The sequence below is a fragment of the Hippopotamus amphibius genome, chromosome 2 (assembly GCF_030028045.1).
Source record: "Hippopotamus amphibius kiboko isolate mHipAmp2 chromosome 2, mHipAmp2.hap2, whole genome shotgun sequence".
NCBI lineage: Eukaryota > Metazoa > Chordata > Mammalia > Artiodactyla > Hippopotamidae > Hippopotamus > Hippopotamus amphibius.
Genome location: NC_080187.1, coordinates 22860564 through 22875466, shown reverse-complemented (window position 1 = coordinate 22875466; position 14903 = coordinate 22860564). Strand labels below are relative to the sequence as shown.

Genomic DNA, 14903 nt, shown 5'->3' with positions numbered 1-14903 from the left:
CCCTTATCCCCACCCTATCATGTTTGGGTCACTTTAGAATCTTAGCTAACAGTGTCAGGGCTTTAGCAATTTCTAGACCCAGGGAGGGAACATAAAACCTATCCCCATTTCTCACTAATCTCTGAGTGGAAAGAGAAAAAGGCAAATCTAAGCTCAGATGAGGAACTACTTGGAAAGCCAACTCCCCAAAACGAAAGCCATCTCGAAGGGGAAGCAATGGTCTCTTGCTCTGGGCAGTGATCTTTCAGTTAAGTAATTTTAGAATGGTGTGAAAGAAGGGTAGCATGAAGTGATGTATCCCATGACCAACTACATCATTGGTATGCATGTGCTTAATAAATATGTGGTAAAGAGTAGGCAGGCAGGGACCAACCCTTTGCCTGGTGCTAACAAAATACCAAAGGAGAACGCATTATGTAAACTAGCCTCCTAAGAGACTGTTTATCTGTTTATTGGAACCTGCTAAGTCCTTGACAATCCTGTGGCCCAAAAGCTTCCCATGCATGATATAATGGAGAAAGATAGCCAATCAGTTCCATGTCTAAGCAGGGTTTAGCCGAGATAGTTTAAAGATGGTTCATTTGTACATCCATTCTGTAAGTACTAATAAGGTAGTGTTAATAGTAAAAACCCAAAGAGCATTCATTTATATCCCCATCTCCACCTTCCACTTTCAAACACAGACCCTCTAGCCATCTTTCCTTCCTATAGGCTCACGCTGGTATTTCTGGGGGTCCATGGGGACGTCTCATGTCAGTTATGAGGCCTTGTTTTCTAACCACCCTTTCTTGTTGGAGCCACTTGGGGGCAGCATCGCACCACAACTGATGTTCTTTATGCCTATCAAAGGTTTTGCCAGGGATGCTACTTCCTTACAGTCTAGGGCTATACAGCATACCCTGGATTTCTTGCCTGATTACCACTAGTATATGTACCAACACAGAGATGAGGAAACTGTTTTCCTCTAGCGTAGAGGAGTGTTAAATTGTCATGAGGAAACAAAATTTTGGCTGCTTGATAACTATGAAAAAAAGCAGAAAAAAAGACACCTACTGACAGGAAAGAAGACAGGGCTATTTTTTACAGAAGATACTTTTGTCTATTTAGAAAATCCAAGATAATGAAATGAAAACAACTGAGTTCACTGAAGTATGTGATAAAAAATTATAAAAAACAATGGTCTTCAAATATATATATGTAAAAACCTAGTCAAAAATTAATGGAAAAACTAGTTCATAATGGCCACAAATATACAAATAGTGAGGAATAAACATAACAAAAATGTGCAGAAAATATATGGAAGAAACCATAAAATGTTACTGAGGATCGTTACCAAAAAATAAATAAATAAACAAATAAATAAACTTGAAGAAAAGGCAAGATAAACCATTTTCCTGGCTAAAAAGACTAACTATGGTAAAAATTTTAAAAGGTATCAATAACATTTGGATTTTTCAAGTGGTCTGTCTTGGAACTTGGAAAACAGATTACAAAGTAAATATGGAAGAATATAGACATGAGAGTAGGAAAGAAAAAGAAGAGACTATTAATACATGTTATACTAGTGTATTAAGTAGTTAAAACTGTATGATACTGACACAATAATAGGCAAAGCAATAGAACATAATAGAAAATCCAGAAACAAACCATAATGTGGATAAGGATTTTGCATATGATGTAAGTGGCATTTCTAATCAGTGGGGAAAGGAAAGAGTATTCCACAAATAATATTGGAACAACTACCAAAGCATTTGGGAAATTTTTTTTTAATTTTTACTTTTAAATATAATACTATAAGGCATATACAGTATGATCACAATAGTAAAATGATTTTGTTTAGATTACAGGATTATAAGGTTTTAGTAAAGGGACATTCTATGTATTTAAGATGTAGGAAAACATAAAATTCATTAATAAAATTTTAAATTAATGAGGACTGATAAAATTCAGTTCTCATTCATGATCAAAAGCTCTTAGCAAACTCAGAACAAGGAGATTCCTCAACCCAATAAAGTATGTATATTTTTCTAACATTTCACCATTGAAAATGATGTAAACATTGAAATAATATTTACATCATTTTCAATGGTGAAACAAAGTATTTCCTCTACTGTCAAAACAGGACAAGGATGGCAGCTATTGCTACTTCTGTTGAACAATGTACTGGAGATCCTAGCCAGCACAGTAAGACCAAAAAAGATATAAATAGTGTAAAGGGAGAAACAGATGCTAATGAAATCACTGTCTCAAAGAGATAATTTCAATGTTCACTGCAGCATTATTCACAATAGCCAACAACCTAAGTGTCTGTTGACAGATGAATGGGTAAAGAAAATGTCACACACACACACACACACACACACACACACACACACACACACGGAATCTTGTTCAGCCTTGAGAAAGGAAATTCTGTTTGCAACATGAATGAAACTGGAGGGCATTATGCTCAATGAAATAAGTCAGAGGACAATCAAAACTACTGCAAGCTATTACATACACAGAATCTAAAATTTTTTTAAAATTAAAAAATAAAAAGCCGAACTCACAGAAACAGAGAGTAGAATGGTGGTTGCCAGGGACTGGAACTGGGGTGTGGGGGAAATAGAGAGAGGTTGGTAAAATTGTACAAACATGCAATTATAAGAAAAATACGGTCTGAGGATCTAATGTATAACATGGTGATTATGGTTGATAATACAATAGTGTTTAATTTAAATTTGCTAAGAGAGTAGAACTTAAGTGTTCTCATCAAAAAAAAAGAAAGAAAGAAAGAAAAGGCAAGTATGTGAGGTGATGGACATGTTCATTAACTTGACAGTGGGAGTCCTCTCATAATGTATACAGATATCAAATCGTTACATTGTACACTTTAAATACATTACAATTTATTTGTCAATTATACCTCTATAAAGCTAAAATAGATGTGGGTGGTTGATGAAGCTGGGGGTGCTGCTTTTTATTATAAACCTTAAATAACTATTTGACTCTCTAAATCATGTACATGTACAATTTTTAAAAATTAAAAATAAAGCTACATTTACATTTGTTTATATGTTCCTGGGGTGTCTAAAAGGATATTCATAAAGATGGTTATATTTATTGACAAATAATATGTGAATATTATAAAAAAATTAGTACATATCGACAAACCAACCAACAAAAAAATTACCCACTGTTTTTATGTCTTAAAGAAATATATGTTTGGAATTAACTTATTATTTAGTAATTAACTATATTTCTTATAAGACAGAGCAAATTTACAGTACCAATTGAATCTTAAAGTATAATACATTCATTTTAATTTAGACAGTGAGACCAAAGTATCTATAAATCTGGCAGCAATCAATATAATTGCAAAGAAAATAAATTGAATTGCAAATTTAAATTTATAAAGTGATGTCAAATAACACAGGACTCCTAAGGAAATATAGGATATGGACAATTCATATGTATTTGGGAAACTCAAGAATATTTTAATTCAGCTAATAATAAAGAAGCGTCTGATTCAGCTGATGACAGATATGAAATTTGCCAATAGATGTTTCTGGATTGCCACATTAATATAATAACAGCTGTGGTTGGGTAGCCTGTTACATTTTACAAACCATAATCTTTACATGTATATACATATTACTTGATCCCCACAAAATAGTTCATAAGAAATTAAAAGAAAAATTATAGAAGAAAATTGAAAACCATAAAATTTTTAATACCTGTCTTAAAATTGTACCACTTTTTAGAGTAGATTTGGACTATGGTCAAATCTTCTGATTCCAAATTCAGCCTCTTCCTATCATATCATGCTCTCAAGTTTAGTCTTTAATGCACTCTTTATCTTTCTTCTCAGACTATAAGAGGAATTTAACTCTCTATATATCACACACATATTTCCCAGCCCTAAAGATTTTATACACAATTTATCTATCTACATAAAAAAGCAGTAAAAGAACCAAATTATTTTTCATGTTAAAGCTACAGCATATCTTAAATGATAGTATTAATTATATAATGGATTTTTTTTAATATAAAAAAGAAATAGGTTGTTATACATACAAGAAAGGTAGTTCTCAGCAAGTTTTTACATGGTCAGAAAAATTTATCACCCTCTAGTAAGATGAAAAGTTTGGAATATAATAGTTTGGGTAAAATGTATCTTTAATTATTACTTACTGTAAATTTGTAAAAACTGAGTGAATTTCCTGACATAATACTGCAACTATTCAATTTCCACTTTGAATTATAGTTTCATATAAATTAGATAATATTGAAAATCTTTAGCACATTTGGGAAAATAAAATATAACCATTACTTAATAATCTACTAATTTAATGTTACACCAGATTGTTGTGTCATCAGATATGTACACAGATGCTAATAACATTACAGTAATACGTTGTGAGCACCCTATGATCGAATGTCTGAGGCTATTTTGAAGCTCAGAACACTTAAACTCCAAAAACAGCTAAATTTACAAAAAGGGGGTTAATATGAAAGAAAATATTTTGCTAATGTGGCAAAGCTTAGAATTACAGTTTTGCAGGTGGATATCCTTAGCAAAATTAAAAATTTTTAAATCCAATAAAACAAAAAAATCACTGAAATGAAAACTTGTATATTAGTAAGAAATGTTTTATAACAATAGAAATAACAAATGTTTTACCTTGCTTCTGTGCTTGAAGTGATGGACATTTTTCTGAGCAGCTGACAAGTGTAAAGACTTCATTGTAGTCCTCATGGGTATGTAAGCTGGCTTCCTCTACTTCAATTTGGGAGTTTGGGTTTGAACTTGGCACAACTTCCTCAAATTCAAAGTTAAGCTGGGTCACCATTCCTGTAATTGTTTTTCTATGACATTAGAAAATTACTAATTTTGTGTATGTCTTATTTAAAACATCTTTATTAACAAATAGTGTATGTTCACTGTAGAAAATTACCAAATTCCAGCAGATAGAAAAATTATGCATTGCTCCACCATGTATTTTCTCAATTATTTTTGAATATTTTTAAATAAAAGTGGATTCACGTACATAGTATTCTGTAACCTGTTCTTTTCTGCTAAACAATGAAGCATGAGCACATTTATATATCAATCAGTGCACATTCACCTCATTTTTGAGTGGATGAACAAAATCCCATTGTATTGCTAAATAATAATTTATTCAATCAGTTCCCTATTATTGGAAATTTAAATTTGTTGTAACTGTTTGCTATTATGAGCAACAATGCAAGGAATATCTTTGTGCACTTGTCTAATCGTTTTCTCAAAATGCAGTTCCTAAAAATGGAAATGTTGAGGTTAAAGATATATAGATTTTTAGACTTTGCCGTACACTGCCAAAATGCCCTTGTCCTGGATATCGAATGTCTGCTTTTCATGTCATTATCCAACATTTTATATTCTCTTCTGCAACCTGGGAGACTGATCTCTGTGAACCAACTAAGCTCCCTTGCCCTGTCTTCTGGTTGGGTTCAGCCAATGGAATCATTGGTAGGAGATCAAAGGTGGGAAAATAAACAGGTTGAAATATTATTCTTCCCGAATCTTTCCCTCCTGGGCCACAGTTTTGAGAAGTGACTGCATTCTTTTACCAACAGTTAGATCTTTTATCAGACAGCCTTTCTCCCACAGCTGCAGTTCTTACTGTGTTGGTTACTGCTCAGTCCCCTTTCTCCTTCAAGCATAGGGTGGTAATAACTTCTGGCTGTTGTTAGCCCTGGGAATTTTTTTTTTTTTTTGGCTCCCTTGACCCTACGCATATCTTGCCTCTTTCCTGATTGATCCAGGCATATCTGCCATTGTCTATATCATTGGGATATTTGGACTTACAAGAGATCTTTCCACTAATTTTTGCAACAGGTAAATGTATTATTGGCAATTCAGCTACACATTCTAATATACATTTTTATAATATCCTAAAACATTTTAGCTTTAATAATTCTCTATACAGACTAAAAGCACCAAAATCAATATAATTCCCCAATGTAATTACAGAAAGTAATGACCATGTCATTAACAAATCATATGTAGAAAAATCTCTAAAGTTTCTGCTTTACTCTTTAAGAAAATACAAGGTACAAGAAAAAATATTTCAACTCACCCAGGTCCATATTACTCATAAGAATATTGATTCCTATGTGGATCTTTATAGACTTCTAAATTTAGTGCTTAGATAGCTGCTTTTTAAAAAAATAAATATTACTGGCAGAGTCAGTACTTTATAATAATCCTTGGTACTATAGTTTTAAGAAAACCCCATCAATTCTCTTTCCCTAGATATAAGTGATCTACAAAGACCAGTATTTTCTGGATCTCCTCCTCATCCAGTATTATCTATTCTTTGTGCACTGGTGTCTCCCCCTGCGCCTGACTTGTAAATACTGATGTTTCCCAGGCTTCCAATCTATATTGTCTTTTTTTTCTTTCCATATCATTCTCTTTGAGTAAATCCACCCACTCCAGTTCACTAATTCCTTAACTTAAAAGAAATTTTTACTGAGTGTCTACAATGTGACTAACAGCATTTTAGGCACGGGGAGTGGAGTGGTGAACAAAACAGAGTTCTTGCCCTCATGAAGTTTACCTGCTACTGGGACAATAGACAAATAAATACGTAAAAAACGTAATGTAAGGTGGTAAAAAAAAACTGTTATGAGTGAAATAAAATGAGATATTAGAACATCAAGTAACAGTTAGAGGCTTGACAAAAGGTATATTTTAGAGACAGTAGTTAGTGAATGGCCTTCTGAGGAGCTACCGCTACCTGAATAATGGTAGGGAGTAAGCCATACAGAGGCTTAAAGCAGAGGAGCAAGGTTGGCATAGTCTAAGAAAAACAGAAAGGTCAGGGTGACTGGAACCTAGTAAGATTAGATAAGTAGGTAAGGCCAGATCATGTTGGATCTTACAGGACTTGGTAAGAACTTTGGATTTTATCCCATGTGAAATGGGATACCATTGATGAAATGGATAAACCACCAATAATTGAGACATTTCACAATCTGATTTATGTCTTTTAAAAAAATTCATAGGCAAATTCTTGGAAGAAAATACAGGAGTAAATCCTTGTGATTTTGGTTTAGGTGAAACCTTCTTACATATGACACCAAAAGCACTAATAACAAAAGAAAAAGTAGATAAATTGAACTTCATCAAAATCCAAAAATTTTGTGCTTCAAAGGATACCATGAAGGAAGTGAAAAGACAATCCAGAGGAGAAAATATTTGCAAATCACATATCTAATAAGGGACTTGTATCTAGAATAAAGAACTCTTAAAACTCAATAATAAAAAGGCACATAACACAATTTAAAAATGGCAAAGGACTTGAATAGACATTTCTCCAAAGAAGACATACTAAAGGCCAATAATTACAAGAAAAGATGCCCAACATCATTAGCCATCAGGGAAATGCAAATCAAAACTATAATGGCATGCCTTGAGCCATCCACTAGGATGGCTATAATCAAAAAGACAGATGATAACAAGTGTTGGCAAGATATAAATAAATCATAACCTTCATACACTGCTGGTGGGAATGTAAAATGATACAGCTGCTTGGAAAACAGTCTGGCAATTCCTCAAACAGTAAAACACAAAGTCACTATATGATCCAGTAATTCCTCTACCAGAGAAATAAAATCATATGTCTGCTCAAAAAACTGTCCACAAATGTTTATAGCAGCATTATTCACAGTAGCCAAAAAAGTGGAAACAAATATCCATGAACTGATGAATGGATAAATAAAAATGGAATATTATTTGGTCATAAAAAATGAAGTGCTGGGAATTCCCTGGAGGTCCAGTGGTTAGGACTCTGTGCTTCCACTGCAGGGGGCATGGGTTCTATCCCTGGTTGGGGACTAAGATCCCACATGCCCTGCGACCAAAAAAAAAAAAAAAAAAAATAGAAGTGTTGATACATTCTACCAAATAGATGAAACTTAAAAACATTATGTTAAGTGAAAGAAGCCATTCACAAAAGATCACATACTGTATGTGTGATACTGAGATTTATAATAAGAGATATGTATTTGGTCTTCATATCTGTTTTTGGCACAGAGCTCCTAAAGCCATTGGAATTTCCTAAGTGATGAGAACAATAAAGTTATCTTTGGTTATGTTAATAAGGTGACTTTTGGAAAGCACCTAAGGATGGGGATTGGTTGCTAGGAGACCCAAGCATGTGATCAGAAGATTAGAACTTTCAGTTCCACCCCTCTGACCTCCAGGGAAGAGAGAGTAGCTGGAGGTTGAATCAACTGCCAGTGACCAATGATGTAATCAATCATGGCTATGTAATGAAGCTTTCATAAAAACCAAAAAGGACAGGGTTAAGAGAGCTTCCAGGTTGATGAACACATGGAGGTGCTGGGAAAGTGGGGTGATGGGAGAGAGTATGGAAGCTCCATGCCCTTTCCCTGTGCCTTGCTCTGTGTGTCTCTTCCATCTGACTGTTCCTGAGTTATACCCTTTTATACTAAACTGGTAATCTAGTAAGTAAAATGTTTCTGTAATTCTATGAGTCTGTCTAGCAAGTTGATTGAACCCAAAGAGGGGGTCGTTGGAACCTCCAACCTATAGCTGGTCAGTCAGAAGCACAGATGATAAACTTGCAAATGGCATCTGAAGTGTGGGGTGCAGGGGCAGTCTTATAGAACTAAACCCTGATGCGATCTGAGGCTATCTGATGCTATCTCCAGGTAGATAGTGTCAGAATTGAGTTGAACTGTAAGACAGCCAGCTGGTGTTAGAGCATTGCTTGGTGGTGTGCAGAAATCACCATCCCCCCATGTTGGAACTGGTGTATGATTTTAGTTAGATTCCATTTATAAGAAATGTACAAAATAGGCAAATCTAAAGAGGCAGAAAAAGACTAGTGTCTGCCTGTCTGGGGAAGGGGGGAAAGGATGGGGAGTGACTGCTAATAGGTACAGAATTTCTTTTGTGTTGATGAAAATGCTCCAAAATTGATTGTAGTGATGGTTGTACAACTCTGTGAATATACTGAAAGCTGTTGGGCTGAACATTTTAAATGGGTGAATTATATGCATTTGAACTATATCTCAATAAAGATGTTATATAAACCAAACCAAACCAAAGAGTATAGGGTTTGAAGTCACACAGACTAGGGTTTGAGGGTTTGAATCCAAGCTCCAACTATTGACTAGCTGCATGTCTGTGGGCAGATTACTTAATCTGAGTCTCAGTTTCTCATATGTAATACAGGGATTGTAATACCCATCTCACATAGTTGTTACGAGGTGTACAGGAACTAAATATATGTGTAATGTCCTGTATTCAACTGCATTCATCTGAATGTAGCAAGCCACAGAGGAATAGAGAATGTTGTTATATATTCTTCCTCTTGCTCTGTTTGGCCATGAGCTCTGCCCTGGAAGCTAGGAAGCTTATTGCATGGTTCTCCATGATTTTTTTGCATTTTGCCCATCTCCATAATTCAGTAGCCTCACCTCCTCCTTTAGCCTGTCCATCAAGCTATCTTCATTTTTTTCAAATTTCTATGTTTACCCTAATATGTATTTCTTTGTTAGGAATTTAACATGTCTTTTCAAGTATGCTGGTGGTTTTTTTAAAAAAAAGATTAGAATAGTTATTATTTTTGTTAGTGCTCTGTGGCAAGTTGCATAGCTTTGACTATAGAAGCTAATTTTCCTATATGCCCTGTTATTTATTTATTGGCTGCATTGGATCTTCATTGTTGCACACAGGCTTTCTCTAGTTGTAGTGATCAGGGGCTACTCTTCACTGTGGTACGCGGGCTCCTCATGGAGGTGGCTTCTCTAGTTGCTGAGCACGGGCTCAATAGTTGTGGCTCACAGGCTTTAGAGCGCAGGCTCAGTAGTTGTGGCACACAGGCTTAGCTGCTCTGCGGCATGTGGGATCTTCCTTGAGCAGAGATCGAACCCGTGTCCCCTGCATTGGCAGGTGGATTCTTAACCACTGTGCAACCTAGGAAGTCCCTGCTCTGTTATTTTTAGTGTGCAATTTTGAAGAACATTAGGTTTTTCAGGACACATGGCAGAAAATGCCTATGTATGTTAAAACATAGTATATCAACAAATTAATAAAAGTAAAAAAACTGACATCTTAGAATCAATATTATGAAGTAACAAAATAAGAACAAGAAACAGAGGTGAGGAAGAGAAGAAAAGCAAGATTTAGGAAATCTAGGTAGTGCTACTGATCAGAATGTTTATTCTTAATTTCCATTAGGTAACAAAGGTCCTGAATTGAAAGTTAAATTTTGATATGGCAAATCTCTAAACCTTCTGCTCAATTTTGCTGTGAATCAAAAACTGCTCTAAAAAGCAAAATCTGTTAAAAATTAAATTTTACTTTATAAGACAAACTTGAAATTAATGATGGCTAAAACACACACAGAAAGTCTTAGAGGCTAGAAGGTGATGACTAGTAAGACAGTTTCACAATTCGTCAGGGACTGAGGCTTCTTTTGTTCCACTCTGCCATTCCTAGATTTGGTTCTTATCCCAAATACTCCAAGGTAGTTGCTGGAGCCAATCGTTACATCTGTATTCTATCAATAACATCAGGAAGGAGAAAAGTGAAGGAGAAAAACACGCTGCTTCCTTTTAAGGACATTCCTGAGAAATTGCATAAGCCTCTTTTGCTTGTATGGTTTGGGAAGAGCTTAATCACATGGCTACGTTTGGCTACAGGAAGGCAGAGAAATAGAAATTTTATTCTAGGTGGCGCCACAGATTCCACCTTCTTTGTCATGGATACTATCTTGGTACTGCAAAATGAATGGAGGGTAGATATGATGGGATGCCCATTCCTTTAGGGCCCCATATTTCTCTCATACAGGAGTCTTTTGTTTGAGCCTGATCATTGCCCTTGTTGAGTACTTATTGCACATTCTTGCCTCTATGCCTTCAGATATGCTGTTTCCTTTGCCTGAAATGCTTTCTCTCAAGTTAGTTTCTCCTTTGTCCAGCTCAAGCTCAATTCCTACTTCTTTGTGAAGCTGATCTCTCCTGCTTATAAAGACACAGCCCTACCAATCTCATAGGGTGAAAAGAAATTTTAGAGAGCATCTTGCATGTTGTAACTCAAAGTAGGCTCCAGGACCAGCAGCATCAGCACCCTTAGGAGCATATGAGAAGTGCAGAATCTCAGGCCCCAACACAGACTGACTGCATCAGAATCTCCATTTTTAACAAGTTCCTTGGGTGATTCATATGTACATTAATGTTTGAGAAGCATTGAACCATCATCATTATACTGATACAGAAAGTGAGGGTCAGAGAGAGAAAATGGCTTGCGGAATTAGTACTTGACTTTTCAACTCAAGACATGAAATCCACATCTTTTAATTAACAGTGCAGAACTCTTCACTATACCTGTTTCCTCCCTGCTCTAGAGTTTAGTCATGTGTTAGTTACTTTGCATTGCCCTTATACCTTGTGATAGACCTTTTGATGGTCATTTTATATTATCATTTAATTCTTTTTTAAAAAGTTTTAAAAATTTTTATTTATTTATTTATTTATTTATTTATTTATTTATTTGGCTGTGTTGGGTCTTCGTTGGTGCTGCGGGCTTTCTCTAGTTGTGGTGAGCAGGGGCTACTCTTTGTTGCAGTGCACGGGCTTCTCATTGCTGTGGCTTCTCATGTTGCAGAGCACGGGCTCTAGGTGTGTGGACTTCAGTAGTTGCATCATGCAGGCTCAGTAGTTGTGGCTCATGGGCTCTAGAGCACAGGCTCAGTCGTTGTGGCACACGGGCTTAGTTGCTCCAAGACACGGGGGATCTTCCTGGACCAGGGATTGAACCCTTGTCCCCTGCATTGGCAGGCAAATTCTTAACCACTGTGCCACCAGGGAAGTCCCTCATTTGATTCTTAACATTGTTAATTTTTTCTGCTCATATATTATCTTCCTAACCTGATTTTTAAATTCCTAGATGACAGAAATAGTATATTAGACTTCTCCATATTTAGAGTCTGGATGCATTTAAGTTGATCATTTTTTTCTTTCAAGCATAACTAAGGAAAACTTAGATAACTAAAACTGGAAAATCTGAACAATAACTAATAACTGATCAGCACTCTTAGCATGAAGTGAAGCAGCAGAGTAAATTATTTACATTTGCACTAAAATCTCTATTCTATGACTACCTGAACATCATAGAATGGATTAGATGTTCTTCCTCATATTATGCTCTGTGTTCCTATCTCTGTCATTGTACTTCCCACATTCTGTTGTAATTATTTATTTATAAATCTCTATTCCCTATTTTCTTGTATTCTTTGAGAATAGAGACTGTATCTTATTCATTTTTTATCCTGTATCCAGCACACAGAATGGTATCTAAAAAGTATTTGATGAATGGCTGAACTAATAATAAAGAACGTTTCCATAGAGTATGTTAGAAAATAGCCTTAATCCGCATTTATACTACAGGGGAAAAAAGACTGATTTTAATATAAAGGATTTTCTATAGACACTTTCCACCAAAAATTTACTTATTGTTAAAAGCATAATAGCATCTTGGCTTTATTTCTGTCTTTTGCAATACAAATGCATAGAAAACTGTTGATATGTGATAAATGAAGGAAAGATAATAAAGAGGCTATAAATCATTTCGATTAATCTCTTCTTTGTGGTTCAGACTAGGGCTTGTTTTTTTTTTTTTTTTTGGATAAAAGAAGAAAACCTGAGGATATAAGGGAAAGAATCTTCTCTCTTAGGTGTCTGGAGAACTTATTATTCATCTTCTAGATGTAAAGGGGAAATTTGGGATTAAGGACACGTACTTCTCAAGGAAATCCTCCACAAAGAGACTTGCTTTCCATTGATCCAAGACTGAGATTTCTGTCATTCCCCAAACTGAAACAGCTGAAACGAGAAAGGACAATGGTAAACATTAGCATCTGGAATTTTCTTTTACACTTAATACAAAGAAGCCAAACATTCATCTTTTACATTATGGTGTTATCTTTATTTGTTCACAAATGTAATTTTTTCAAAGTTATATCAGATTCCAAATACTTAAATAATCATCATTATTACAATCCCCCCCTTAAAAAACCCCTCTCAACCACAGTCAGAACAATATCACCTGAACATAGCATCCTCATTTTTACAGCCTCTCTTTTGCTTACACAGCACTACCATCCCAGATAATCATATTCAACAGCTCATGTGACTCCTCAAAAAGCCTTTACTTACCATCCCAGCTCACTTTGGTACATTCCCCTTGAAGAGACATAATATTGTCAGTAGCACTCACTCCAGTACTTAATCATATAGTCATATTTTAAAATTTTATGTGTATCTATAGCTTGTCTCCCAAATTAGACCCTCGGTTCCTTAAGGAGAGAGATCGTGTCATATGCTAGTGTCAGAAGAAGCAACTGAGTGAAGAAGCAAAGGACCTGTATTCTACTTAAGTGTTAGTTCTTACTAGTTTTGTTACCTTAATCAAATGACTGAACATCTGAGTCTGTGCCTCACTAAAAAATATAAAATTTTGTGGTTAAGAATACAGGTTCTGGAATCACCCTACCTAAATTTTAATACTTACGCTGCTACTTATTAACTGTATGATCTTGGGTAAATCTCTTAACCTCTTTCTACCTCAGTTTCCTTATCCACAAATTAGGAATAATAATGGCCTTTTCATAGTGTTGTTGTAAAGGTTAAATGTGATAAGATATGTAAATTGCTTAGAATGGTGCTTGACATGGTGTAAATGCCTAATAAATTTTGGCTGTTAGCCACTATGGAAAACAATTTGGAGATATCTTAAAAAACTACAAATAGAACTACCATATGATCCAGTAATCCCACTCCTGGGCATATACCCAGAGAAAACTATAATCCCAAAAGAAACATGTACCATCATGTTTATTGCAGCACTATTTACAATAGCCAGGACATGGAAGCAACCTAAATGCCCATCAACAAATGACTGGATAAAGAAGATGTGGCATATATATACGATGGAATATTACTCAGCTATAAAAAGGGATGAGATGGAGCTATATGTAATGAGGTGGATAGACCTAGAGTCTGTCATACAGAGTGAAGTAAGTCAGAAAGAGAAAGACAAATATTGTATGCTAACTCACATATACAGAATCTAAAAATGGTACTGATGAACTCAGTGACAAGAATAAGGATGCAGATGCAGAGAATGGACTGGAGGACTCAAGGTTTGGGAGGGGGCGGGGGGTGAAGGGGAAGATGAGACGAAGCGAGAGAGTAGCACAGACATACATATACTACCAACTGTAAAATAGATAGCCAGTGGGAAGTTGTTGTATAATAAAGGGAGTTCAACTCAAGAATGGAAGATGCTTTAGAGGACTGGGATGGGGAGGATGGGGGGGACTCGAGGGAGGGTGGGGGGGGAGTTGAGGGAGGGAGGGAATATGGGGATATGTGTGTAAAAACAGATGATTGAACTTGGTGTACCCCCAAAAAAATAATAAATAAAATTTAAAAAAAATTTTGGCTGTTATTGTAATTATTATTTTTAAAAAGAAGAAAAGGAAAAGAAATAGGAAAAATACTTAACTCATTTCTTTCCTTCTATACTTTTAGAGAAGCATTTGATGAAAGCTACTCTTTATCTTATTTCTAACCTGATTGAGACCTTCAATCCACTGACCCTTCCATTTTTACAATATTCATCCTCCTTCATGTCCTCACTTCCTTTTTCATACAGTTTAGTTTCCAGGGCCAGTCTCATAATTACTCCCTTACTAAGACTCTTAATTCCCTTGCCTCTTATACTGACTTAGGAAAACCCCTACTCTTCACTTTGTACACTGTTCACTTTGTTCACTTTGTACACTAGCACGGTTGAAAATTATTTGGAAAAAAATCACCCAGCCATTCTGAATAAGCTCACT

The 14903-nt window shown here is 35.4% G+C and overlaps 1 protein-coding gene across 2 annotated transcripts in view; it reads right to left on the bottom strand.

Moving 5' to 3' along the window:
• SHOC1 (shortage in chiasmata 1) overlaps nt 1-14903 on the bottom strand; it is a 93214-nt gene that overhangs the window by 66845 nt on the left and 11466 nt on the right. The window contains exons 7-8 of one of the 2 annotated variants that reach the window (XM_057725100.1): nt 12801-12882; nt 4664-4848 (exon numbers count right to left, since the gene is read on the bottom strand). In XM_057725100.1, the coding sequence (XP_057581083.1) occupies nt 4664-4848; nt 12801-12882 (267 nt within the window). Of the gene's footprint in view, nt 1-4663; nt 4849-12663; nt 12883-14903 lie in introns of those variants that run through there. The other variant, XR_009051611.1, reaches the window with a different exon arrangement.